General features: G+C 45.5%; 2 protein-coding genes across 4 annotated transcripts; one reads left to right on the top strand and one right to left on the bottom strand.

Annotated features, from left to right (window-relative positions):
* Positions 1-879: 879 nt before the first annotated feature.
* On the bottom strand, positions 880-16,046 carry LOC136510484 (probable ubiquitin-conjugating enzyme E2 23). The gene is made up of 6 exons (XM_066504911.1): positions 15,683-16,046; positions 14,871-15,250; positions 12,727-13,044; positions 1,754-1,829; positions 1,133-1,626; positions 880-1,098 (listed from the first exon to the last, which is right to left on the bottom strand). Exons 1-6 carry the CDS (start codon positions 16,044-16,046, stop codon positions 880-882), a joined length of 1,851 nt encoding a protein of 616 aa, XP_066361008.1.
* LOC136513381 (ribonuclease J-like) lies at positions 15,682-27,206 on the top strand. 3 transcript variants are annotated; one of them, XM_066507390.1, is made up of 5 exons: positions 18,658-18,947; positions 25,714-25,742; positions 26,024-26,439; positions 26,687-26,824; positions 26,946-27,205. In XM_066507390.1, exons 1-5 carry the CDS (start codon positions 18,930-18,932, stop codon positions 27,047-27,049), a joined length of 705 nt encoding a protein of 234 aa, XP_066363487.1. In that variant the 5' UTR covers positions 18,658-18,929; the 3' UTR covers positions 27,050-27,205. The 3 variants fall into 3 exon arrangements, with proteins under 3 accessions (XP_066363486.1, XP_066363488.1, XP_066363487.1); XM_066507389.1 differs by lacking the exons at positions 18,658-18,947; positions 25,714-25,742 and adding an exon at positions 15,682-16,167; XM_066507391.1 differs by lacking the exons at positions 18,658-18,947; positions 25,714-25,742 and adding an exon at positions 15,812-16,148 and having other exon boundaries at positions 26,946-27,206.
* The last annotated feature ends 376 nt before the right edge of the window (positions 27,207-27,582 follow it).

Raw genomic sequence — 27,582 nt, 5'->3', positions numbered from 1 at the left:
ATTCTGTAGTAGTGTAACAAAGGCGGTAGAATTGGGAGGGTTGCCTCTGTTAATTAATCATTAACAAGTCAATGTCTTAGTGATGTCGTCTCTGTTGCATCTCCAACGGTATCTTAAAAAAATGCTCCCAAATAGGTTTTCCAACCTTTGCAAAATATATTGGGAAACATAAAAAGCTACAACTCTAACGATTTACAAAATCTCACGCCTAAAAGATAGAAGATAATTTTACATTAGGAATCCTAAACAATTTCTAAATCACACTAACCACTTGTATGCTTTATTTCTCTCTTTACATTTGTATCAGAAACTTGTCCTACTTTTTTTCTTCCTCGGGTCCTTCACCTCCGATTGAGGCAACGATACGCGCGTGGGGGTGGTTTTTTTCCAAGTGCCAAAAGATTGGGAGGTGGGTTTGGGAGTCGTTGGAGATGAGATTTTTTCAATCTTGTCAAAATTCCTAGATTAGGAGACTCTTTTGGGTAGTCTTGGGAAGCTCTTAAACATTACCAGGCAGGCCTCTGTGGGCTGCCATCTCTGTTAATTGGGCTACCCGACCGCCTATGGAAACGTGTTTTGACCGCTTTGGTACTCCTTCCACTAGCAATGCTCGTTGAACAAATCTATTATCTATTATAATCCACCAACAGTGCGTGACATTCAACGATTCCCCTCCTCCAAAACTCAATTGTTGCTTTAGTTATGTTGCTGAACATTATGTTGTGCTTGTACAAAGAAAAATAATTAACTGAAGAAATATAGATGCCCACATCAGCTCAGCATCGCAACTGCAGAACCAACAGAAAACCTAGCTAGTCGGTCATTTGCATATTGCAGTCCATCAGGCAGGAATGGACCGTGCATGCCGGTGCGTAGCGGCTAAATGCACGGCGGCGCCACAGCCCCACTGCCGGTAAGCGGGAGCCGCAACCGGCCGAACTGCTCGCACCCGTCGGCGCCAATCTCGGTGAACGCCTCAACGAGCCGCGGCACGATGCCGTTGAACGCGAGCCTCAGTCCTGCCGAGCACGGCCGCCGCCCGCCGTCCCCCTCCGCCGTGGCGCGGGCCTCGGCGTCGAGCGTGCCGACAGGGCAGCCCTGCAGGTACGCCTCGCACGCCCGGAGCACGAACCTGCCGCGGCAGCGGAAGTGGCCTGCCACGAGGGCCTGGTACCCCGCCGGCGGCCGGCGCAGCAGGTGGAGCATGGTCCGGAGCGTGAGCACGTAGGCGTTCTCGGCGCGTATAGGGGAGCGCGTTGCGGGCGCCCTGCGGCGTGCCGAGCTGGTACGCGTACTCGGACTCGTTGTAGTAGGGCTGCGCGGTGAGCACGAGGCCCTGGAGGGAGACGACCACCTGGAGGACACTGGAGCTGGCCGGCGACCAGTGCTCGGGCCCCTTGCCGGCGTCGAGCAGGCTCAGGCACACGCCGCCCATGTCGTCCAGGCTGGGGTTCAACCAGAGGCCGAAGGAGTGGTAGTACACTAGCGGCGGCACGGCCGGGTACAATGGCGGCAACTGCATGTCGAAGAAGAAGAAGCCGTCGTGGTATGGCGTCCCCGCCGCGCCCGCCATCGCCGTCCGGAGCAGGTAAATGCGGTCCTCGAACGTCCGCACGTAGATGGTGTCTGCATGCATATGCATATATACATTGTGAGACACGTTTAGATCTTGGCACAAATACTTATCTTTGTGCATTTTTAATAACGTAATATATTCTTATTTCATATGGATATTGTCTGTCGCACAATGTACCTGGCAGGTTGTTTTGTAGAATTTCCCATTCCTTCTGTACTCTCTTGGTCCATTTCCTCACATCATCACCGGTGCCCTGTGTCAGTGTATGCATGAAAATCTTTAAAACATGTAAGTGATTGTCGATGTTTCACCATCGATAGCCTGCCACGGGGGTATCTGGGGCAGTATGTTCGGGCTTCGGCGTATGCTGAACTCGATGGTTAACGCAAGAGACAGTCGATTTATCCTGGTTCAGGCCCTCGATCGTAGATCGAGTAATAACCTTACGTCCAGTCGGCGTTAGCCTTTGCGTTGGATTGATTGTGATATGTTGTGTTGTACAATTGTCGTCCTCCTCCCTCAGGAGCCCTGCCCTCCTTTATATAGTCAGGAGGCCAGAGTCCTAGTCGGTTTACAATGAGATTTCCTAGTAGGATTACTTAATAGTTCTACTACTAAGATTACATGGGAAGAATCCTAGTTGGACTAGATCTTCTCTCTCCCTTGCGGGGTATCTTGTGGGTCCCGCATCGACAAGCCCCCGAACACTTCATGGTTGAGCTCTGAAAGTCTCGTTTTGCTCCTTCAAGTCTTGTTGAGTAGGAACAAAATGTCATCCGAGTGCTTTCTGGAGTGAAACCTTGTAGCGCTTCTTGGGATCTTCGAGTGGTGAGTGCTTTTTGAAGAAAAAGTACATCCATCTGGTTGTAGCCCCCGAGCCTCTTGCTATTTGGAACAAGGAGCTGGAGGATCTTGTCTTGAAGTTGCTCTGATTGTTCGTTGAAGTTTTATCAAAAAGAACTCGAATATGGCTCATTCCGGGTTCTTTTTGTCGTAATGTCTTGAAGTGGTCTGCGTTGAGGAAGTCTTTTGGTGACGTGCGCTTTTTCGAAGAAAAAGTGCACTCACTGAGTGTAGCCCCCGAGCCTCTTGCTATTTGAAACAAAAAGTTGGAGGGTCTTGATCCTTTATGTTGTTTGAAAATTTGTGTTCTTAAGTAGTCCCCGAGACTTGGATTATGTCATCATCCGAGTAGTTTTGCGGCATCTTTCCGTAGCGGCCCTTTAGTCTTGGATTAAACCATCATCCGAGTAGTTTCGCGGCATGCAGCCTCCGAGCTTATGTCTGGGTTCTTTTTGGGTGGGTGCAATTTTTTGTAAAAATTGCACTCACTGAGTGTAGCCTCCGAGCCTCTTGCTTTTACTTGTAAAAGTTGGAGGGTCCAGATTCTTGTCTTCAAAAAATTCTGGGGCTATGTATCCCGCAGCCCCGTGCTTTGTCCGAGTTCTTCTCTTTAGAAAAGAAGTCGGATGAAGAGTCTTGATGTGTCGTCGTCATTGTAGTCTTGAGTTTCTTGTATTCTTGGTCCTTTGTCTTTGGTTTCGAGCCTCCGGGAGTAGTTGAAATGAAGGCCGAGCTCCCTAGCTTAGTGTTGATTAAGCTATGATGCTGGCCGAGCCCCCGAGCGTATATCCGTGTTGTTTCATTCAGGAAGAACTCGGATGCGAGGTCTTGGCGTATTCTTTGATAGTCTGCTGTTGTCAGATGTAGTTGTATGGTGGTGGTTGAGTGTAAATGCCTTTTGTTCACAGGTTGTACTGTGCTGGTATATTCTTCCGAATATGCCTGTCTTCGAGTACTGTTTCCTCTCGCCTGAGTCATCCATTATTGAGTCCTGTCTTTTCACTGTGTCCTTTGTTAGGCTTATTTCGTTGGTACTCCTAGTTCATGTGCGCCGCTCCTTTGGTCTATAAATACTGTCCCGGAGTGCTTGTTTTCATCCATTGGATATTCTGTTGAAACCTTCGTGGTTATGAACATGGTAGTTTGTGAAGTAGAACAGCCCCCGGGCATATTTTGTAGTTCCTGTGTGTCTTGTCGTAGCTAGAGGAAGTCTTGTGATAGGGATTAGAGGTAGACTAATCCCGCGACAGCATTGTGTCAGGATGTACGTGGTGGTAGTTGGAGGAAGTCTTGTGATGTGGGCTTCATTCCTTCATCCGGCAGTTCTGGGTTGATCCTCGTCGCCTGTCTTGAGACTATCCGGTGCAGATCAACACCATATCTAGCATCACATCGGTCTTGGGTAGACAGATGCCGGCCGGCCTTCTCTGCTCCATGTTGCCCTGCCGTGCTGCTGATTTCCGCCTTGGATGCACTGCGTCCGTCCTTTGAAGAAAACAGTGTAGCTGATGGCGGTTTGTCCTTCCGAGTAGCAATTTGGGACACGTAGTCATTCCAGAGCCTAGCCGTGTCAGTGTTCCTCTTTGCTACTTTGCTTTTCGTGGTGCCGAGTTCGTTGGGTCTTGTAAGATTTGTAATCTTCTATTTTTGAAGTTGCTTCTAATGTAATGAATCTTGTCTTCTGAGTTGTCTTTTACTTTTCTGCTGTGATCCCTGTCGTTCCTGAGATTACCGAGTTCTTTCTTAAATAACCGGGTTCCTTTGTTCCTTGCGAGGTAGCCCTTTCTTTCTTCTTGGTTTGACGAGTTGTTCTTGTAGCTATCTAATAACCCTGCCATGTTGCTGGACGGATAAGTCTGAAATCTGCCCGTTGGTTTGTACCGTTGTGTGGATTCGTGCCCTCCGTCGTTTTAGCTGCGTCGGTAAATGGACCGTTGCGTTCTCACACTGTGTTTTAACGGGCCTTGTGGGCCATTTTTATTACTGAAAAATCTATTTAAAGACCTTTTATCTTCCTTTCCCTTGCTGCCTAGCTCTTGCCTTTAAACCCTATCTTTTAGAAATCCGCCGCCGTCATCGTCGCTGTCACCCGAGCACCATCATCCTAGCTTCCTCTTCCCTAGTGCCTTCTTTGCTTCCGCCAGTTCATGGGAAAGAAGAAAACCGCAAGCAAGTCTTAGGCGACCTTCGTGGACGAGGAGTCATCCCTTTCTTTGATCGAAAACCAGGAGTTCGTGGCCATGAGGGCTGCTCAGAAGGTTTGGCCGGCTCCAACAACAAGCGAAGACCAGCTGCGCGAGCTCGTTAGCGACGGCTTGATCTAAAGCAAAGTCATCGCTGAATGGAGAGTTCCGGGCGAGCATCGGGTTCCAGCTCCGGGTCCTGGTGAGATTGTCCTCTTCGTTTCCTTTGTCTGCGCCGGACTTTGCCTTCCTGCTTCCGCCTTCCTTCATCAGTTTCTTGGTTATTTCGGGGTTAGTCTGAACCATCTAACCCCCAATGCCGTTCTCCATCTTTCTGTTTTCGTTCATCTTTGTGAAGCTTTCCTTGGGATCCCTCCTTCTCTATCTCTTTTTTGCTTTTTCTTTCGTCTGAAACCTCAACCCCACCATGAAGAAACCAGCGTTCTTGGCGGTTGCGGGATTCAGTTTCGCCAGGGTCTCAAGATTAAGTTTTTTGACTATGACCTGGTCGATTCTGTAAAAGATTGGCGTGCCGAGTGGTTTTACGCTGCCAATTTGATCCCTTCCCTCGTCATCCACTCTGGATCTGGTCCTGTGGTGAATGACCGATGGGACAAGAAGCTTGAGTCACTTGCTGAGATTCAAGTGATCCAGCCACTCCTTGATAGGATTAGCATGCTGAAGCAGCAGGGTTTGACGGGCTTCGGAATTGTTTCGAGCTTTCTTCATCGCCGGGTTTAGCCTTTGAAAGAGCGGGAGCATCTTGGCTTTGAGTATTCTGGGGCCGAGGATCCTTCACGCATGGTCCCAGCTCTTGAGCTGACCGATGAGGAGGTACTCGAGCGTCTCCAGAAGATGCTGAAAGAAGTGAGCGTCATTCCTCCTACTGTCTTCGAGTTCTCAGCCAACAACCCGCCCCCAGCTGTGAGTTGTTTATCTTTTTGTTTGAGTACTTTATGTACTCTTGCTGCATCCGTTCTTGCTTAGCTTTTCTTCATCTCGGTGTTTTATCTTTTTTCGCAGGAGCTTGGGCGGAACTTTGTCGACCCGATCCCCCTTGATGTTCTCCCTGCCGTGGCAGAGACTGGGGATCGACTAGCTGGAACTTCTGCAATTAGTAAGTCCCAAACCTCTACAGCCCTTCCTAGGGTTTCTTCCGGATTTATTGATGTATATGAAGAATATGTTCCTCATCTAGTCCCTCGCGGTCCTCGCAGTGTCCCGAAGAGGGGGTGAACGGATGGGTCTTCATCTGGCCTGCCTGTCTCCAAGAAGCCTCGCAAACCAAGTACTCCCTCAGGTACTCCAGTTGTTGCTAGCATGCTCTTAGGTGAGCACATTTAATACTCTTTGTTCCTTTATTTTCCTGTTTCTCTCTTGAACCGAGTACTTTTTATCCTTTTTTCAGCAGGTGCTCTGGTTTTCTTGGCTGAGGGAGAAGAGGATGATGAAGTACCCCTCATCATGTGGCGGTGAGTTGTTTTTCATATTCCTGTTGCATTGAATTTCTCTTCTTTGTCTTGACTTTTAGTCTTGAATTTTTTGAAGTAATCGGAGGTCGGGTGTGAGTCCTTCCGAGGCCCCCACGCCGACTTCTTCTGAAGCTCTGGTGTCGAGTTCTTTGGTAGCCTCTGTCCCGAGCTCTACCGCTCCTCCAATGCAGAGTTCTTCCATGGTTCCAGCCCTGGCTTCTTCCGCGGCTCCGTTGTCGGCTATCCCGCTCCCGTCGCCAGGTGGCGGGGACGTTTTCGCCGTCGTGGTTCCCCCTGCGAGGCCTTCTTTTGGCTTCGCGAAGAAGAAAGTGGTCGGGTGAGTAAATTCTGGCTTTTATCTTTTTGGCTTCTATCTTCCTTCTTCTGGTTCTTATCGGTGCTTCCTTTTATCACTTTTTAGTGTTTCGTCTTCTCTTGTTTCTTCATCGACTTCTTCTCTGCCTCCCGCCGTGCCAACGAGTTCCAAGCCTCAGGACTCACAACATTCTATTGATGAAGTTGCTACGGGGGCTTCGGAGCTACCTGGCGAAGTTGCGGACTTGGCCGCTCTGGAGGTGACTGTGGCCGTCGTGCCGGGTCCTTCTAAGGGTTTGGCTCCGGCTTCCCTGGAGGTTGCTTTGGTCGCTCCTTCTTCGCCCCAGCCGGCCTCTCCTTCCCCTTCTCTTGCTTCCGGCGGTCCCTCTTTTTCCGGTGACGTGGTGCAACAGTTCGATGTCACCCATCGGTTATCGGAGCTGACCACAGCCTGGGGGAGCTTGTCGACCCTCGCGACTTCTTTTGGTGAAAAGCTCCAGGTAGGTTTTACTGCCACTCCTTTTTTGCGTGCTTGTTTTTCTTCTGTCCTTACGCCTTGTTTCTCTTTGTCCCTTTTTGCTCACTCTTTCTCTCGTGACCATTCTGGCTTCTTTTTCTCATCTGAGAATGAGAGAAAGTTGTCTTCTGAGGTGGACGCTCTAAAAGCCGATCTTGACCTTCTCCGGGCTGAGTTGGAGATAGAGCGTCAAATGCACCAAAAGGAGGAGAATACCCTTCGTGCCCGGGTTGTGGAGACGGAGAAGCAGAGAGACGCCGTGGTGGAGTCTGCGAAGAATGAGTGCAAAGGTGCTGCGGGTTCTGCCTGTTTCTTCTTGTATTTTGACTTCTTTTTTCACTGACTTGTTCTTGGGTGTCTTGTCTAGTTCTCCGAGTTGAGAAGCAGAAGCTCTCGGAGAGTATCGATGAAATGAAGGCTCTTGTCCGCTCTAGTCATAACAAGGCTAAGGAGGTAATTACTCATGCTGAGGAAGAACTCGCCCTTGCTAAGCTGATTAGGCGCGGAGCTGACAGAGATCTTGTGCAGGCCCATAAAACTATTGAAGGCTTGTCCGGGAAGCTGGCGACGGCTACTGAAAATTGGAACGTTTTGTGGAAATCTTTTCGTTCAGTAGCCGATGTTCTCCGGACTCCAACGGATGACGGGCAATCTTGGGCGCAGTTCATTCCCCAGATTCCGACTCATTTCTAAGAGTTCGCGAAGAAGTGTGCTCAAGTATATACCAAGAATGTGCTGGCCCAGGTCCGGGTCCTTGCTCCAGAGGCGCCTCTGTCCAAGATAGCAGAGGAAGCTGAAAGCCAAGAATACCTTGACGCCGTTGAGAGGATGGAGCCTGAGGTCGAAGGTTTAGCCAGTAGGGTTGTAGACAGTCTAAATATTGACATTTCCCTTTCTGATGACAATGCCTGATCCGATTGAGCATCCCCTTGTAATATTACACTCCTCTTTAAATGAAGATTCTTTATTTTCGTTGATGTATTCTTTGTCTGGGTGCGGTTGAAGTTACTTGACTTGCTGAGTACTTTGTCCTGTTTTCGTCTCTGCTCCGCAAAACAACTCTATGCGTTATCCTGATGAGACCCCTTGATTTGTCGAGTACTTTTCTTTTCTTCCTCTTTTGTGATCCATCGAGTGCTTTGTCCACGCTATGACTTGTTAGATGTAAATCTTTGTGTTGATAACCTTTCGTCCGTGCTATGTAAAAACGACTCGGCATAGAATGTTGCCTTGACGAACTTCGGCATCCGAATGCTTTTTTTTTGAGTGGCGCTTGTGCTTTTCTGAGGAAAAAGTATTCCTATCTGGATGTAGCCCCCGAGCCTCTTGCTTTTCAGAACGAAGAGCTGGAGGGTCTTTTGAAGTTCAATTTCGGTCGACTAGTTTTAGCTTTTAGCTACCTTCATCGGCGGGCTCAAGCGTCTTTTCAGCTATTTTGCTCTTGGCCGGGATGCTCAGGCATGTTTTCAGTCATTTTGCTTTTTGTTTCGGGTGTTAGCTTTTAGCTACCCTCATCGGCGGGCTCAAGCGTGTTTTCAGCTATTTTGCTCTCGGCCGGGATGCTCAGGCATGTTTTCAGCCATTTTACTTTTTGTTTCGGGTGTTAGCTTTTAGCTACCCTCATCGGCGGGCTCAAGCGCCTTTTCAGCTATTTTGCTCTCGGTCGGGATGCTCAGGCATGTTTTCAGTCATTTTGCTTTTTGTTTCGGATGTCAGCTTTTAGCTACCCTCATCGGCGGGCTCAAGCGTCTTTTCAGCTATTTTGCTCTCGGCCGAGATGCTCAGGCATGTTTTCAGCCATTTTGCTTTTTGTTTCGGGTGTTAGCTTTTAGCTACCCTCATCGGCGGGCTCAAGCGTCTTTTCAGCTATTTTGCTCTCGACCGGGATGCTCAGGCATGTTTTCAGCCATTTTGCTTTTTGTTTCGGGTGTTAGCTTTTAGCTACCCTCATCGGCGGGCTCAAGCGTCTTTTCAGCTATTTTGCTCTCGGCCGGGATGCTCAGGCATGTTTTCAGCCATTTTGCTTTTTGTTTCGGGTGTTAGCTTTTAGCTACCCTCATTGGCGGGCTCAAGCGTCTTTTCAGCTATTTTGCTCTTGGCTGAGATGCTCAGGCATGTTTTCAGCCATTTTGCTTTTTGTTTCGGGTGTTAGCTTTTAGCTACCCTCATCGATTAGTACTTTGGTGACGGTCATACCAGCAATAGTTGGATCTAGAACCAGTGGATAATGGCCTACGTTTCCCACGCTAGTCCATTGGTCTTCTCTGGTAAATTGGATAGGATACTGTGATCAATTGAGATATCTTGGTGTAGCCGGTTCTGCTGTCATAATGGTCCATAGTGCTAGTTTTTCTTGATGTTTGCTTCTGCAATCCGGAGCCCCTGAGAAGATCACTGCTACTGTTCCCCTGGGTTTTTGGAATCCTTTGTCCTCGTGGTTGTCTTCATCTCTTTTCTGATTGTCCTCTTTGGTGTTTTCCTTACTATCTTTTCTTGTGTATCGATCATTAAAAGTGTAGCAATTTCCGATGGTGTGCCTCCCATTAGGGTGCAATGGGCAACGTATGTTTTCAATGTCATCATATCTTCTGGGTTTGGAAAACTTCTTTGATTTGTCGGCCATTGCCACAGTATTGTCTGGTCTACGTTTTCTTTCTTGATGTCTGCTATTTCGGTGATTTTGCTTGTCCGAGTTATCCTGGTTGCTTCTGTCCGGGAACCTCTCTCGTGTTTTTTCTTCTGCAGTAATCATCTTTTCTACTGTTCGTCTGAATTCTTCATTGTTTCTCGGATTTTCTTTGCAGAAGTCTTGAAATTGCCACCTAGCCATGATTCCATGAGAGAAAGCTTCAATTACTTCTCGTTCGGTTATGTCATGCACTTGAGCTCGTAGTTCGCCGAATCGTCGATAGTAATTTCTGAGACTTTCACCTCCCTTTTGCTTGAGTCCTTTTAGTTCTGCATGAGTGATTGGGTGTGTAATGATTCCTGCAAAATTCTCACAAAAAGCTCTTTGCAAATCCTCCCAATTTCTGATAGATCCTGGATTCAATTTGTCGAACCATTGGAGGGGCATGGCTTCCAGTGCCATGGGAAAGAACAGGGTTTTGATATCGTCATCTCCTCCGGCTAGTTCAATTGATTGTGAATATATTCTGAGCCATTGCCTTGGTTCAGTTTTGCCATCATACTTGGAGTGGTTAGACGATTTGAATTTGTGAGGTAATCGTACCAATGTAAGCCTGTTCATGAAACAGGGGAATCTATCGTGTGTCCTGGTTTCTTTGAATTCGGATTCAGTGCCTTCTTCTGGCCAACTGTCGTTTTGGTGGGAATAATCTTGCGAGGTTGTCTGGGTAGGCACCCTACTCCTGGTCTTCCTTGGTTGTTTAAATCGGTGGTCTTGATTATGTTTCTTCCTACTTCCTCCGTCATGGCTTCCACCCGGCCTAAGTCTTTCGAAAGCAGATTTCCTTTGATTTTGATCTTCTTGCCAGTGGGTTGTTGATCTGGCGGGTAGTCGTGATCGAGCTCTCTCTTCATGCGTTCTCGGGATCGTCGATCGGAGCAAGTCCTGGAGCTGTTCATACTTCTCACCGGGATGTGAAGTTGCTCCGAGTTCTTCTAATGCTTCTCGAATCTTATCGTAAGGCGTATTTGCCGTGCGTCTTCCTTCGACTTCTCGTTGCGATTTTCTTTTGTCGTACTCAGCCAACTCTGACTCATATCTGATCCAAGCTTCCCTGCGCTGCCTAGCACGGTGTTGGCGCCCTTGCTTCAACTTGTTTTTTCTTTCTCTAGCTTGTTTCTGACTCTCGGTTTCTCCATCGTAGCCCTGGGCAAAGGGTGATATGTTGGATTCTGATTCATCTGATGACCTGACATCGGGTGCTTCCGGGGGATTTAATGATGACCGAGGACGTCGAACCATGAGCACTTCTCGTGTGTGAGCCGTTCTGTTATTAGCGTTAGTTTTCATGCTGTCGGAGTCGCTGATAACTTTAGTAGATGCCTCGATGTCGTAGATCGAGTCTCCTTGGTAAGGTAGAATAGCTGTTGTTGTTGTGCCGACTAGTTGGGTTCTACTATCTTCAGGAACGGAACCTGGCCAGTGGATGATACAGTCTTGCGATGTTATCGTTAGCACGAGACCCTCCTGGGCTCCTGTCAGTGGTATCCCGAACATTGGATTAAAGGATCTTTCGAACTGTCCCTGATAGAATTTTGCCATGTTGTCGAGCCCAAATGGAGAAGAACTCGACTTCTTGAAAGAACTCTGAGGGTAATCCGAGTTGTTTTGGGTTGTGCTCTGGAATCTTGCCAAAAAAGAACTCGGTTTCTTGAAAGCACTTGAATAAGACTTCATCCTGGACACGGAGCTTGAATTCGAGTCGGATGCGCGTAGCCGTGAAATCTTATTTGAATCGGATATTATGAGCTGCGCGAATCTCCTAGTGAGCTGATCCGTCGTAGTTGTTGAAATAGGAAATTCTTTATGATGATCTGGATCTTTGAAGAGATGGCCCTGAAGCTTGCCGTTGTTGTCTGCCTCGCAGATCCATAAGCCGAAGATGAAAGTTGATCCCGTCGGGAAGATTATGTTGTCGAGGTCCATCGAGCTCTCGGATGCAAAGTCGCCGAAAGCCCCTACTTGGCGCGCCAGCTGTCGATGTTTCACCACCGATAGCCTACCACGGGGGTACCCGGGGTAGTATGTTCGGGCTTCGGCGTATGCTGAACTCGATGGTTAACGCAAGAGACAGTCGATTTATCCTGGTTCAGGCCCTCGATCGTAGATCGAGTAATAACCTTACGTCCAGTCGGCGTTAGCCTTTGCGTTGGATTGATTGTGATATGTTGTGTTGTACAATTGTCGTCCTCCTCCCTCAGGAGCTCTGCCCTCCTTTATATAGTCAGGAGGCCAGAGTCCTAGTCGGTTTACAATGAGATTTTCTAGTAGGATTACTTAATAGTTCTACTACTAAGATTACATGGGAAGAATCCTAGTTGGACTAGATCTTCTCTCTCCCTTGCGGGGTATCTTGTGGGTCCCGCATCGACAGTGATGCCCATATATGTATATGATGAACATAACATGTACAGTGTGTATAAGTAGTAACAGTCGGTTTCTCCCAAAAGTGAAACTCAATCTCATATAAATTCTAACGATTCAATTATAAAGTATGTGTACCTATGATTCATATTTCATCTCCTTACTCACGCAAGCGATCGAGTACATTTTTCTCAAAGACAATATACATAAAAAATAATTTTATCTTACTATTAGGCCTAATAAGGTCACTGTTAATTCTCACGACGCCCTAGTAGAACAACAAAAGATTATTGCTACAAATTCTCACAAAGAAAGATATATAGGATTCAACTCGGTAGCCTTGTCACATCTATATTATGTTTTTTTCTAAAAGCTTACCTACATTTGTTAGTATGAAATTAAATTATTTACCTATATATACCATTACAAATACAAAAAGATAATGTATACAAAGTAACCCAATATACCATAAACAAACGTCTAATATACTTCCCGTGTCCCAAAATAAGTACACATCTCGCATTTTGAAGAGTCAGTTAATATTTAGTTTGACCAACATACATGTATTTTTATAGTAAAACTATTTAGAGATAAATATTAATACTATTTTCCATAAATATAGATCGGTTAACTCCTCGAAATACGAGATGTATATTTATTTTCGAACAGAGGGAGTACTTATGTATTATAAGATTCTATCACGTGCAAGATAATGGATTGGTTGAGATCATGGACTATTAATAACCAAATCAATTATGCATGCGCACCTGCTCCTTGTCATGGAGGAGGAAATGGTGATCAGGAGGGCACTGGGTGACGTCGAACTGCCGGAAGTGAAACGAGTCACCACTGGCAACATTATCTCCGGCTGCCTGCTTCTTAGTGGAGCCATCACCATTAACACCCCCTTCGCCGCAGCTCGCCGGACCAGCAACAACCCCAGCGGGCACGTCGTCGACGGTCTTCATCATCTCCATTGCTGCCGGCACTAAGCTTGCTGGTGCCAGTTCATGGACAGAGGCACTGTCGATGGCAGTAGCAGAACCATTATCACCACCGTCACCTTCGCCACCGTTCTCGTTGCCCTAGTAGGATCAAACGTAAGATTGCCAGTAGAGGATTTATAATATGATGCACACATTGTATATATATACTAGAGCACATTGAGATGCATGTAAATTTTTTTGAAGAGAGACTGTGGAGGGCCGGGGCCGAAGCCCCTACAGAGTCTGATACTGGATGCATACTGTGACTGCAACGGTAGCGGCAGGTTCTTCTCCTTCTTCAGGCATGTCCTCCTCCGCTGCCTTGTCGACGGCGTTGATGTCCACGACGGAATATGATTCCACTAACTCTACCTCATGAGGCAACACCCGAAATTTGCACGTCCATCAACTGAAATTAGCGGGATAATTTGTCATTATCACGTGAAAGTTATGTAGATGCACCCTACGGTTAGTCAACAGCTCCAACGTTTAACATTGAGAACTACTCCCTCCGTCCCAACTTAATTATGTCATTACAACTTTCTTGCAGAGTCAAAACATCATAAATTTGATCAAAATTATAAAAAGAATTACAAACATTTATGACATGAAATAGATATATTATGAAAATATAATTAATGAAGAATCTAATGATACTTATTTTATATCATAAATGTTATTATTTTATTATATAAATTTGGTCAGACTTGAGATGCTTTGACTCAAAAAAAAGTTATAATGACTTATAATTTGAGATGAAGGGGGTACTTGTTCTGCTATAATTTATTTTAATATATATTTACTAATGCCAAATTAGGTTTTGCAGTAGACTATGCCGATATCAAAAAAACAAATATTTATGATGGAATCGTAAGCATATGGACTTGGACGTAGTAGGCCTTTCTTTCTTTTTTTCTTTCTTTCTTTCTTTGTCAACTTGGCATAATCAGGTGAATCTTTTAATTAAAATCGATCTTTGAAATACCTCTTTAGGAGGTTACAATATTGTTTATCATCTTTCTCCTACCATATTTAAAAGGTTACAATAATATTGTTTATCATCTTTCTGATGGTATCTAATTCTACATTTATCTTTGCATGTGGTTGCCTCCGCTCCATCTCCGATCCATCTCCTCCAGTAGTTACAGTCTTACAGAGACAGCGTCACCGTGCCACTACACCTGCTCGGTGTCAAGTTTATCCTTTTCTTTAATGTACCTCTTGATTTCAACATGCCTCCCACCCACACAATTGCACACCCCAATCCACTCCAATGGACAATCTCCCATATCTCCCTCTCTCTATGGGCTTGTTTGGATACACATGTATACATGTATGTACCTCAACTCAATAATTTCACTATAATCCACTCCAACACATGTGAATCGAGGTAGATACATATACATTCAAACAAGGCCTAAGGTCCCTCGCGGCAAAAAAAACCCTTCTCCTATAAAACCTTATTTGTTCGTTTTCAAGCTATTGAAATGCACTCACTTCGTTATTAATAATGCACTCTGACTTTATCTTAAGTTAAACTATTTAAAAAAAACACATTTACGAGTTTAAATAAATCATGTATCAAAATATATTTTATGAAAAATGTAATGAAACGAATTTAATGTTCTAGATATTTGACTTAAAATCAAAGTAAGAAATTTGACTTATATATAAGACAGATTGACAAAAACCAAAGTGAACTAATAATTTGATAAGAAGCATGACTCGCCTTTTTTTATGCAAGGGCTAATTGCTAGCTAGATGAAAATTAGCGTAAATTAGCTCTAGTTCGTCCAAACAAGAGAGCTAATAGGTGGTCTAAATTTTTAGTCCAACTTACTAGCCATGTATATCAAACAATACCTTAAATATTAACAAAGGATTAATAATATATACCACATGCATGAGATGAATTTTTCGCTGACCTTTGACGTGTTACCGTCTCCCCACTTGACCAGGACATGTGAATCAGATACATCAATAACGTGGCTGACCCATGAAAGATCGGCGCCGGCGGCATCCGCTGCTGCTTCTGCTTCCGTGTCGTCGCCAACAATGCGTACGACATCTCCATAGAAGACGCCGTGGTCGTAATCCCTGGCCAGATCGTACGCGCTCACCACGGTCGTCTCCTCCACCACCTTGGGCGTGGGCTCCTCCTCAGCGCCGCCCGGCACCGGGCTGCTGAGCCACGACACGCGCACGGTCTGGTCCTTCCCAGGGGCGGATCCACCAATATGGCATGGTCTGGCGGCCGACAGACCTCCCCGCCGGCGAGCCCCCCTCCACCTCCCCCCGGCGCCCACTACACCACAACACCGCTTCACCGTCAGACATCTGACGCTAAAAATTATATTTGGCAATCGATGATCTGACGCTAAAGATAACTCAGAGACGATCTGACGCTAAATCCTCATTTAGCGATTTAGTGTCTATCGCTATAGGTATTCATATTTAGCGTTGAACCGTCTGTCGCTAAACATATGTATACCGTCCCTCTGTCTGTCGCTAAAAAAATAAGTGGCCCCACCTAGCTCGAGCGCGCCACTTACATTCAGCTCCTGCGCCCAGCTTACGTCGACCTCGCGCGCATATTTTAGCCGGCCCACGTAATTTTCGCAGGCCCGTCTAGCACCAAACGTTTCCTTCACCATGGATCCAACCATCGACGGTTCGCATAGCTCGTGTGCAGCATGCCATCCACAACCCTAACTCCTCTTCGCTCTCACACCCGCACCCGCCTCAGCTCCACCACAGCCGCCACCCCCAACTCTCTTCTTCCACAGAACTGGCAGCACACGTCCACCCCTCTTCCTCTCACCACCTCTCTTCTCCAGATCGGGAGCAGTCTCCCCATGACTGGCGCGGCACGCGTCCGACCATGGGCAGACGCCGGCCTCGGGCACCGCCACTATCCCTCCCCGGTGGCCGCCCCGGGCACCGCCGCCCCTTCCTGTGAGGCCGGAGCCGAGCCCGACGGTGGAGATCCGGCGCGGCGCATCCTCCGTGGTGTCGTCCTGGGACACACACGAGGTCCGTTGTGACGTTAGTACAGCCTCCTCATCCGGAGCAGCCAGCTGGATCCATGGCGCCGGATTCATGGTGAGGAGGGGCCAGATTCATGCTGGGACACTGGATCCCGCTGCTCCTCACCTACGCCCACGCCCGCGCCGCACAGGAGGACCTCCCCAATCGCAACGACTGTATGGTAGTGCCGTCAAGGTTCTCTTGCTCACTCTATCCCTTTTGCTAAGATTGATTGATTTTTTTTCTGGTGTATGCATTCATGATGATTGTACTTGCTGGAGGGTTGCTTTGTTGCTTAAACAGTTAAACATGACCTGATTTTAAGAGTGTGTTGAAGATTGTTTTTTTTATAAAAGTGTTGAAGATTGTTTTGCCTACTATCCACGTGAAGCAGAGAAAATCTTTGTTCCAAAGGCCTTTAGCAAGGTGAGACAGGACTGAACTGACAAGATTTTTTTATACATGCTGCATTGCAACAATGCTCGAGTATTGGGCTCATCAGTAGGCAAGTAATTGCTATATATGATACATCATACATGCCTACAACAGTTCAAGCCAATGAATGTTAGGAAAATCCTAAAAATGGTGTTTAAGCCAATTTGCCATATGGTTGCCCTAAGAATTTTGGGGGAATTTAACATCAGTTCAATTAGATGCTTGCTGTTTGTAGATCCCCATCTGTGCTGTTGAATGCAGCTAACTATAATACTAATGATGCTCTTATTTTTATGACATCTTATATTGAGTTGATAAACTAAGAATCGCATTAAATACAATTGTTTTAGCCGGTAATTTGCTTGCAGCAAATAAGGAGTAAACTAGAAACCTTAATAACATTGATCAGTATGTTTATTCCTAAATAACATCAGCCATGCCATACTATGTGTTTGTATATATTGATTAATTTGAGATGCATTCTATGCAATTTATTCGAAGATCCTGTCCACATACATGTATATAGGCCTGCTAGAGCTGCCATTTTCAAAGTTCTGTTCTGCTATTTGTGATGGCCTGCACCAGCTGATATGCTGTTGCAGATCCATCGGTTATTTCAAAGTTCTGAGCTGCCAGTTTGGTTTATTTAGCATTTCTAGACATTTTTTGTGCAATTTACAATTGCACCTCATGGTTCATCGTGTTTATATTATTAAACACACACTGACTGCTAGATAACATTTGGCTGGGTTCCTGGTTGACACTTGGGTTGGATTGGATTGCAGCTCATGTTGTCAGGAATAACTGTGGTTTATTGCATGGACATTAATTTGCATTTTACTATTTCCTTTCAGTAGAGTTCTTTTGTTCAGTTTTATTGATTTTTAATCAAATGATATTGTTTTCATGTAAATTACATATTATTTCCAAGAACTTCAAGAGCAGTATGTGTTATTTAGGTGAATGGTTACTTTTGGCCCTCAACTTTGGCGCTGGTTTAGTTTAAACCCTGAACTCTAGATTTGTTTAATCATTATTCTGGAAATGTCAAAACTCAAAGCTGGTGTAACTAAGCATCCTTAACCTGAAGTCCCAAACCACATATATTCGTTTTCTACTTTTCTCTTTCTCTTTTGTTTTAGTTGGTGGCTTATGTTGGGTTTCAGCTCTAGCCTACCCCAATTTTCAAAATTAGTACAAGGAAAAGAAACCCTGATATGAACCTTGATTTCATGACCTGTATTTATGCTTCCATATTTTCTGAGTTACTTTTGCTCCTAGCACAGGACTTGGAATTTCTAAATAGAAATAGTAGACAATATGGTAGTAAAGTAGTTCTCAAACATTTCATGAAGTGCAGTTTGTATTTTAATAAAGCCATGGTTGACTACCTTCATGGTTGCTGGATGAAATAGGACAAGGTTTTAGATTTCCTATTGTTCTTAAGTCTTCCCAGGGTTCAGCCACATGGCCTCTTTGTTAGTGTTGTCTTGATGGCATGAGGAAGAAGCAAACCAACTGATCAAGGTTAAGTGGCATATACTTGGCCAGGCCTCACTTGTAACTTGGTGGCAAGGATCCACAAGACCATGTCCTATCTGGACACACTTGGTGAACTTGGTATGAAACAAGGTGGAAAAGTAGATTTTTGCTGTCCTAAACAAGGCCACTCCGATTTCTGTGGTGTCACATTCAGATCTTTACTTTGAACTGTTTGTCCTGCACTGAGTCACGATAATAAGTTTAAAATTACTTTGCTTCTCACCTTATGCCACCAGTTGTCTTAGAGCCTTGTCAGCTTCCTCTAGCACGTTGTGGCACTGGAATCCTACCCAGCTGCCTTTATCCATCACCCAAGCATTCAATTATGGCTTCCATCCTGGATTGCTACCATGCAGCTTGAATATGACCCACATCTAACCATGGCACAAATGAAATGTTATGGTTCTGGATTTCAGATGTTTTTGGAAAGGAACAGGAGTGTCATCTTATGGTAAAGGAAGACGATAAGAAATGTCATGGTCTATTATGGTAAAGGAACAGGAGTGTCACATATCTTCCAGGTTTGTGGACTCAAGTGGTCTTACGACAATTGTCAGCTTGCATCAGGTAGCAAGGATGGATTATCTGTTCTAGCTAGAGGAAGTAGATTATAATCCAATCCAATATAAAAAAGCTTCTACATTGAACTGGAGAATGATAGAAAATAATCTGAACTATTGTAGTTTTTTGTTGAAAGTCTATGTGCAGTCAATTTATACTCTGTAGTTTTTTGGTGCAGGTTCTTGCACTTGTGCAGTCCTGCTAGACTTTAGTTGTGATAAGCTTTTCACTGCAAACGAACCGCTACTAGATAAGTAGTTCCAATAAGCTATTCAACTGCTACTAGATAAGTTGGAGAATGACGTGTCATTGTTGCTGGATCAGGGTGCCGGATCTGTTCTCGTGGCCCATCCTCATCGTCTCAAGCAATTGCAGTTGACTATTTTATATGTAGAAGAGTTGGGAAGTTGTGCTCTGATATGTCTTTTGCTTGCATTTGTTATAACTTTAGGATCGTCTAGCAGTGATCTAGCGGGTACAACTTTGGGATCGGTAGACAGTGACAGAGAGAAGTAGAGGAAGAGTGGGAGGAGTTTACCAGAGGGTTTGACAGGGGCGGAGGAAGAGGATCCGGCGGCGGAGGAGCTGCCCTCGGCCATCGTGTCGGGGCAGAGGGAAGGTGCGTCGGTCGGTGAAGTAGTAGACGATGGTGCAGTGCAGTGGCGGCGGGCGGAGGTGCTTCCCGTCACTGGCTGCGCCCATAGGATCGGGTTAGGGTTTGTAGGTGGGTGTGGCGGCTCACGGTGAACCTCGTGCCTTGAGCCGCCGGCCCCCACCTTCTTTTTATAGCGCAGGGTGACAGGGGCCCTCCAGCCATAGTGGGCTGGGCGCCCCCGATCAGGGCGCGTGGGTCAAGGGGCCCGAGTTGGGCCGTTGGGCCCAACTCGGGATTGAGATCATTCTAACATTCTCCCCCTTGATCTCATCTTTAACTTTATCTTTAACTTTACTCTTTCACTTTAACCTTTTCATTTTACTTATTCCATCTCAGATTTGTGCATAGAACATGTTTCATCGTCACAGTCTATTGCCGTTGGATTTCACAGCTACAATACACATCTCTGGTTTGAAATAAATAAATACTTTATCTTTGGGCCCTTATTATTATCTAGGAATCATAGGCTTCTCCTTAAACCCATGCCGGCTACGTGTTCAACGAACACTTTGGGTGGTAAGCCTTTTGTAAGCGGATCCGCGAGCATCTTTTCAGTGCTTATGTGCTCAAGATTTATAACACGATCCTGGATTTTCTCTTTCACAACATAGTACTTTATGTCAATGTGTTTGGCAGCACCACTTGACCTATTGTTGTGAGCATACTCTATAGCTGGATTATTATCACAGTATAGAGTCATTGGTCCATTGATGTCATCGACCACTTTTAAACCGGGTATGAATTTCTTTAGCCAATTCACCTGCCCTGATGCCTCATAACATGCCACAAACTCGGCATACATAGTAGAGTTTGTAGTAACTGTTTGTTTTGAGCTTTTCCATGATATAGCTCCTTTTGCGAGAGTGAACACATATCCAGATGTGGACTTTCTGTCATCTCCCGCATAATCAGAATCTGAGTATCCCAAGATCTTTAGGGATTCAGATCTTCTGTATGTTAGCATCAGGTCTTTTGTACCTTGTAAATATCGCAAAACTTTCTTTACCAATTTCCAGTGTTCAACACCTGGATTACTTTGGAATCTGCCAAGCAACCGGGTTACATAAGCCAAGTCAGGGCGTGTGCATACTTGAGCATACTGTAAATGTCCAACAGCTGAAGCATATGGAACACTTTTCATTTGGTTGAGCTCATACTCATTCTTGGGACACTGAAAATCCCCATACTTATCGCCCTTGACTATAGGTGCAGGTGAAGGACTACATTTATGCATCTGGAATTTCTCCAAGACCTTTTCAATGTATGCCTTTTGAGACAGTCCTAATACCCCTTTTCTTCTATCTCGGTGAATTTCTATGCCCAAAACATAGGAAGCTTCACCAAGATCTTTCATCTCAAACTTTGAGGACAAAAATCTTTTTGTCTCCTGTAGTAGACTCATATCATTACTTGCAAGTAAAATATCATCTACGTACAGGACTAGGAAAATGTATTTCCCATTCTTAAACTTTGTATAAACACAATTGTCCTCGACATTTGCTTTAAACCCAAAATTCTTTACAGTTTTATCAAACTTCAAGTTCCACTGCCTTGAAGCTTGCTTTAACCCATAAATCGATTTCTTTAGGCGACATCCCATCTTTTCTTTGCCTTCCACGACAAAACCTTTCGGTTGTGCCATGTATACATTTTCCTCCAAATCCCCATTTAAGAATGCCGTCTTCACATCCATCTGATGCAACTCTAAATCATAGTGTGCCACCAATGCCATTATTATTCTGAGAGAATCTTTACATGAGACTGGAGAAAAGGTCTCAGTGTAATCAATTCCCTCCCTTTGTGTGAAACCTTTAGCCACAAGTCGCGCTTTAAATCTCTCTATCTTCCCTTGGGAGTCATATTTTATTTTGTAGACCCATTTACAGCCTACTGTTTTGGCTCCTTTGGGAATTTCTTCCAAGTCCCAAACATCGTTGGCACTCATCGATCTCATTTCATCTTCCATGGCTTCAAACCACTTGGATGAATGATCGCTTCTCATGGCTTGTTCAAATGAGGTGGGATCACCCTCCATTTGATACTCTTCAGTGATATTATTTAACTCATATATATCACTGGAGATAGCTGGCCTTCTTTCTCTTTGAGACCTTCTAGGGGCCTCTACATTTGGCACATCTACTATTGGAGGCTGAGATTGCTCCCCCTCATTTGTGGCAACATTTTCAATGGGTTCCTGCTGAACAGGTTCCTCATTTTCCTCTGTTGTTACCACAGGAGGAACAACAACAGGTTCTTGCTCCACAGTGTCTTGCACTATTGGTGCAGGAACAATAGGTAGCTCGAAAAATGGCTCCTGAATCACAGGATTGGGTGCACACACCCGCTTCTCTTCAAGATCAATTTCCCGAGCAGCCATACTCCCCCTCATCATTTCATCCTCTAAAAATATAGCGTGTCTCGTTTCCACAAACTTTGTGAGTCTATCGGGACAGTAGAAACGATAACCTTTTGACCTTTCAGGATAGCCAATAAAATGGCAACTCACTGTTTTGGGATCAAGTTTCCCAATATTTGGGTTAAACACTTTAGCCTCAGCAGGACACCCCCACACACGCAAGTGATCTAGTGAAGGTACCCTTCCTGTCCATAATTCATACGGTGTTTTGGGCACCGATTTACTTGGCACTCTATTGAGAATATGAATGGAGGTTTTTAATGCCTCTATCCATAAACTCAATGGTAAATCAGAGTAACTCATCATACTGCGCACCATATCCATCAGGGTACGGTTACGCCTTTCAGCTACTCCATTTTGCTGAGGTTCACCCGGCATGGAATACTGGGCAACTATACCATTTTCCTATAAGAACCTTGCGAAAGGTCCAGGAACTTGACCATATGGGGTATGCCGACCATAGTACTCCCCCCCACGGTCGGACCGGACTAGCTTAATCTTTAAACTATGCTGATTTCCACTTCAGCCTTAAATATTTTAAACTTATCCAATGCTTCATCTCTTCCTTTAATTGGATAAATATAGCCAAACCGGGAGTAGTCTTCTGTGAATGTAATGAATGAGTCATAGCCATCCATACTCTTTACAGGAAAGGGACCACAAATGTCAGTGTGAATGATCTCTAATATTCCTGTGCTTCGTTTGGCATTCTTTTTAATTTGCTTTACATATTTTCCTTTTATGCAATCGATGCATTGCTCTAATTCAGCGAATTCCAAAGGAGGAAGAATTTCATTCTTTACTAGTCTTTCTATTCTCCCCCTCGAAATATGGCCTAAACGACAGTGCCATAATTTCGCCGTTGCGTTTGTAGTTCGCTTTCTTTTTCTTTTCTCATTTGTAGACGAGGAAACGCTATCATTCACATTACATATGGAATTCACACTTTCACATAGCGATAACATATATAATTCGTCTTGTCGGAAGGCAAGACCAACACAAATATCATTAAACCAAATGACACATTTGCCATGTCCAAAATTACAGGTAAAACCTGAATCATCCAACTTTATTACACTTATCAAATTGCGCTGCAGTGTAGGAACATAAAAAACATCTCTCAAAGTAAGACTATAGCCATTAGGTAAATCTAATGCTACATCTCCAATTGCCTCTACTGCAGCCTGTACGCCATTCGCAACGCTAATGGCCTCTTCTCTTTTTAGCGTAGTTCTCGTCGAAATGAATCCCTGTAAAGAGTTTGCAACATGAATAGTTGCACCAGAGTCAATAAACCATGTTGACTTTGAAAACTTTGCATACAGAGATTCATTTACAAATGAAATAATATTCTCACCATTTTTCTTCATGAGCTCTCTTAACCAATCAGGGCAGTCAGTCTTCTTGTGCCCCTCCTTTCCACAGTGCCAGCACAAGTTTTCACCTGCCTGTGGCTTGCCCTGTTGCTGAAAGTGTGGTTTCTGTTGCATAGGACCTTTCTTTGCTGGGGAGCCAGGATTGAAGGGCCTTTTGCCCTTCCCTTTGACCAGGTTCGCTTGGCCACCAGGTTGGCCATTGATCCTGAGCTCCTCATCAACACACTGAGCAATGAGCTTGTCTAAGTCCCATTTCTCAGGCTGCATGTTGTAGCTTATGACAAAATTCTCATACTCTCTAGGCAAGGAAGCTAAAACAAAATGGATAAGGAGCTGTGGTTGTATCTCCAGTTCCATTCCTTTCAGCTTATTTGCCAAGTGACTCATTTTCAGGATATGGTCACGTATGCTACCTCCTTTGAACTTTTCATTTGTCAATTGCCTGAACAAATGGGTAGCATACACTTTGGAGGAACCAGTGAACTGGTTCTTGATCCTCTCAAAGTAAGCAACAGCAGTGTCACACTTTTCAATTGACCCTGTAAGAGCTGGGTCAATTGTATTCTCAATGACAGCACAACATTTCTTGTTGTCACTGACCCATCGAGTATGCTTTATGTCATAAGCCATCTTTATGGGTCCAAAATCTTTCACCCTTTTGTCCCATGCTTCATCACTTTCACTGGCCTCCCGCACCGGTTCCACAGGCACTGTGGGACACGGTTCAGTGAGCACCCAGTCAACCTCAGCTATAGTGAAAGTGAAGTCAATCTTCCTCTTCCACTCAAGGTAGTTGTCTCCCCTCAGTGGTGGAATCTCTCTCAGGGCAGACATCAGGGAGGAACTACCAGAAATTACAATTCATATGAGGTGAGAACATAATATAAAATTTACTTTGCAATAATTCTAAATCACCGTTGGGCAGAAATAGAATTAATGTAGACAACAACTATTAATCCACATCATAATATTGCTATTAATCAACGTTGGTCAGAATAATAACAACATTATAATCACAGTAAAATTATCCATTTTCAAATATTAAACTCTCCCGTTGGTTCGAATTTAATAATGAAAACGATAACAATTTAAATACGCAGCGGAAACTTTAACTTTTGTATAATCAATTTTCCAGAAACATTTGAGAAATAACTTTACTGTTGTCTGAACAAATTATCGTTGGACAAATTTGTGCAGAAAAAGTATCATCTTTCAATTCAAAATGCATTCAAATATGCATCAAAATGATTCTGGAAAATAGAAAAACCATAACTGTAATTTCCAAAAGGCAAAAAACCATTTCGGCCCACAACGCGGAGCCTCGGCCCACGGCCTCCCGCACGCGCGCGCGCTGCTGCCTGCTGGCGGCCCAGCCCAGCTCGGCGGCCCGGCCAGCGCAGCGGCCCCGCTTTTTTTTCGTTCGTTGTTTGCGGCCCAAGACACCGAATTCGGCCCGGCCCAGCCGGCCTTTCCCGCCAGCGCCACATGCCGATCCGGTCCCAGGCCCTAACGTGGGTCTGGGCCGGCTAATCGGCCTGCCGCCTCTGCCCGCCTGGGCCAAAAGTTGGCCCGAGCGTTCTCGGCCGCCCAAAACTCATCCGACGGACGAGCGCCGATTTCGGCCGGATCAAAACCAGCGAGCCGGCGCCCCGGAAACCTAACTCCTCATTTCCATCCTCTCCCTTCTTTCTCAGCCGCAGCCGCCGAGCAGCAGAGCGAGGCGAGCACCCATGGCAGCCGCCTACGGGTCGCCGCCGCCGGCTCACCGGTGGCCCGGCCGGAGCAGGTGCCGGCGGCTCCCTGTGCTCTCCTTCCTTCTTTCTCAAGCGCCGCGCGCTCTCTCTTCTTCTCTCTCTGCGCGGAGCAGCAGCAGCAGCCGGCCATGGCGGCCCGAGAGATGAAGACCGGCGCCACCGCGTGGCTCATCGCCGGCGCACGCGTTCGCCCTAGGCGGAGCGCGCCGCCGTCGATCCGCCTCGTGACGGTGCCCAGTAGCAGGCGCATGCGCACACCGCACACAGGCGGCGGCGCTGCCCTCTGACCCGCGCGCCGGCGAACGGCGGCGGTCAGCCGCCGGACCAAGGGAGTGGTGCCGGTGGCGGTGAGCACAGGTAGGCCTAGGTAGGACCTCCCGTCTCCTTTCTTTTCCTTTCCCATTCCCAGATCCGTTAGGGTTAGGGTTCAACTTTCTTGATCCGATTGAAATCGGGTCAACAACTTTGATTTGATTCTTGTATACCCAAACTCGAGATCCACTGACTAGGTAGGCCACTGATACCATTATTATAACTTTAGGATCGTCTAGCAGTGATCTAGCGGGTACAACTTTGGGATCGGTAGACAGTGACAGAGAGAAGTAGAGGAAGAGTGGGAGGAGTTTACCAGAGGGTTTGACAGGGGCGGAGGAAGAGGATCCGGCGGCGGAGGAGCTGCCCTCGGCCATCGCGTCGGGGAAGAGGGAAGGTGCGTCGGTCGGTGAAGTAGTAGACGATGGTGCAGTGCAGTGGCGGCGGGCGGAGGTGCTTCCCGTCACTGGCTGCGCCCCTAGGATCGGGTTAGGGTTTGTAGGTGGGTGTGGCGGCTCACGGTGAACCTCGTGCCTTGAGCCGCCGGCCCCCACCTTCTTTTTATAGCGCAGGGTGACAGGGGCCCTCCAGCCATAGTGGGCTGGGCGCCCCCGATCAGGGCGCGTGGGTCAAGGGGCCCGAGTTGGGCCGTTGGGCCCAACTCAGGATTGAGATCATTCTAACAGCATTATCTCAAAGCACTACCAGCAGTTAACATGGTAAGCTTTTTTTAGAATTACTAAAGTAAAAGGTCATTCTGTGCTTGCAAAGGGCTAATGTACTTCCTATATTACACTGCATACCATAATACAGCAAAGCTCATATTTGTTAGCATTGGTAGGGTTCTTAGATTGCTACTATAATTGCAGGTAATAAAAAATGGTGAGATGCTTGGTGTGTCACATCTAAGAAACAGAAGAGCTTTGTAATAGTCAAAATGGTAAAACCATATATAGTGTTGTTCCATGCACCTAAACATTTTACATGTTATTCCTTTCAGCATGGAGATCTTCCGACCTCAGAAGGAACATGGTTTAGCGCAGTCAGGTTTGAAAGGAAAATTTAAGATTACTACAAGATGTCTATGGCTTGATAATGGAAGATTGTTGGACGCACTCTACAAAGCAGCTCATGCTGCATTGTCAAGCTGTCCTGTGAATTGTCCACTTAGTCACATGGAGAGGATGGTAGCTGAAATCTTGAGGAAAATGGTACGGAAGTATAGTGGGAAGAGGCCTGATGTCATTGCGGTTGCTACGGAGAACACCACGGCAGGTTTCTCAGAACACCTCGATGCTAAATCATCTGGAAATTTTGGACCTTCCTCAGCTACTAGCCATCTGAGCAGGAGTCCAGCTACAAGTCTTGAAGGCAGTTATAAAACACGCCCAGACAACCCAGAGGTGGATGCTGAAGGTACTCTTAACAAATTGTCTTATGAATTACTCTAAATCTGTAGTATCTTCGAATAAGGTGTTGCATAGCATGTCTTGAAACTTTAGACTGATCTGTAGGGCAGGTATAGTCCTACACTCAAACTGGCATCAAGTGTCTCATTTTGTATTGACTTGTTACTTTTTCATTAATTCATAAGGCTGTGCATTGTTCTATGCTTTTTCATTGTCTGATACTGTGTTAACCCTGTCACTACTTTGTCACACAGAAACCCTTCCTGAGGCCGTGAGAACAACACCTGATGATGCAACCACAAGCTCCAATGGTGAAGCATTCTTCTCTTCAGATTTACATCAGCCTAAAACACTGCAGCAATCCAACAAGAAGTCAAGTGCTCCAAGTGGAGGTATAATGCACTGCTGTTTGGTTTTATAATGGATGAAGCAAGCTGCAAGAAGCAGAAATCCACTTGTTTAGTATTTATTATTAGGTTCCTCACCATACAACAACCTCGCTCTGTTCGGCAGCTTGGTCTTGGCGTTTCAGTTCAGCAACAGCTCAACCATGTGTTTCAGGTTCTGAATTTTTGAGTAGCAGGAGAAATGACAAGCCATCCTTGCTTTTCATCTAGTCAACTACTTAGACGAAATCAATAATATTTATATCCTGTAGTGAAAGAGTATAGACTTGTTGATTGTGTAGGTTTACAATTTTTACAGGCACGTAACTTTGCTTCTTTTGAAAGCAGTGTTTATATGCATCTAAAATGGAGTGATTCCTATTTTTGTAATAATACATCATACTGAAGCATAGTAACTTTATCTAATCATGGATCTATGTTTCAGGTTTATGAATGAATCTATTTGTATGAGAAATGTGCACAATGATGTTACTTTTGTATTAATTTGCAACCAAATGGCCTTTTATTTTTTTTAAATGTCTTTAAATGATCTCGTCAAACCATCAGTCGCTAAAAACATTTGCAACTTCAAATTGTCTGTCGCTATAGAGTACTGGGAGGTTATCTGTCGCTAAAGAGTAGTAGCAGACTATCTGTTGCTAAAAAAATTCAGGGCAACGGATTGTTTGACGCTAAAAGTACCGCTAAAGATTTTTAGCGACAGGACTTACAGCGGCTGCAGAAGTCTGTCGCTATAAATTTTT

The sequence above is a fragment of the Miscanthus floridulus genome, chromosome 16 (assembly GCF_019320115.1).
Source record: "Miscanthus floridulus cultivar M001 chromosome 16, ASM1932011v1, whole genome shotgun sequence".
In the NCBI taxonomy this organism is placed as follows: Eukaryota; Viridiplantae; Streptophyta; class Magnoliopsida; order Poales; family Poaceae; genus Miscanthus; species Miscanthus floridulus.
Note: the sequence above shows the minus strand (reverse complement) of the source record. Positions and strands in the feature narration are given on the sequence as shown.

Bases quoted from the DNA above. Each gene is read 5' to 3' on its own strand.
- LOC136513381 (XM_066507391.1), top strand. From the start codon at position 16,045: ATGGTGAGGAGGGGCCAGATTCATGCTGGGACACTGGATCCCGCTGCT. The intron at 16,149-26,023 runs GTATGGTAGTGC...TATTCCTTTCAG, and splicing joins CCTCCCCAATCGCAACGACT to CATGGAGATCTTCCGACCTC. The intron at 26,825-26,945 runs GTATAATGCACT...TCTGTTCGGCAG, and splicing joins GTCAAGTGCTCCAAGTGGAG to CTTGGTCTTGGCGTTTCAGT.
- LOC136510484 (XM_066504911.1), bottom strand. From the start codon at position 16,046: ATGAATCCGGCGCCATGGATCCAGCTGGCTGCTCCGGATGAGGAGGCT. The intron at 15,251-15,682 runs GTGCGGGTGTGA...GTTGTGGTGTAG, and splicing joins CTGTGGTGGAGCTGAGGCGG to TGGGCGCCGGGGGGAGGTGG. The intron at 13,045-14,870 runs GTCAGCGAAAAA...TGATCCTACTAG, and splicing joins GAGACGGTAACACGTCAAAG to GGCAACGAGAACGGTGGCGA.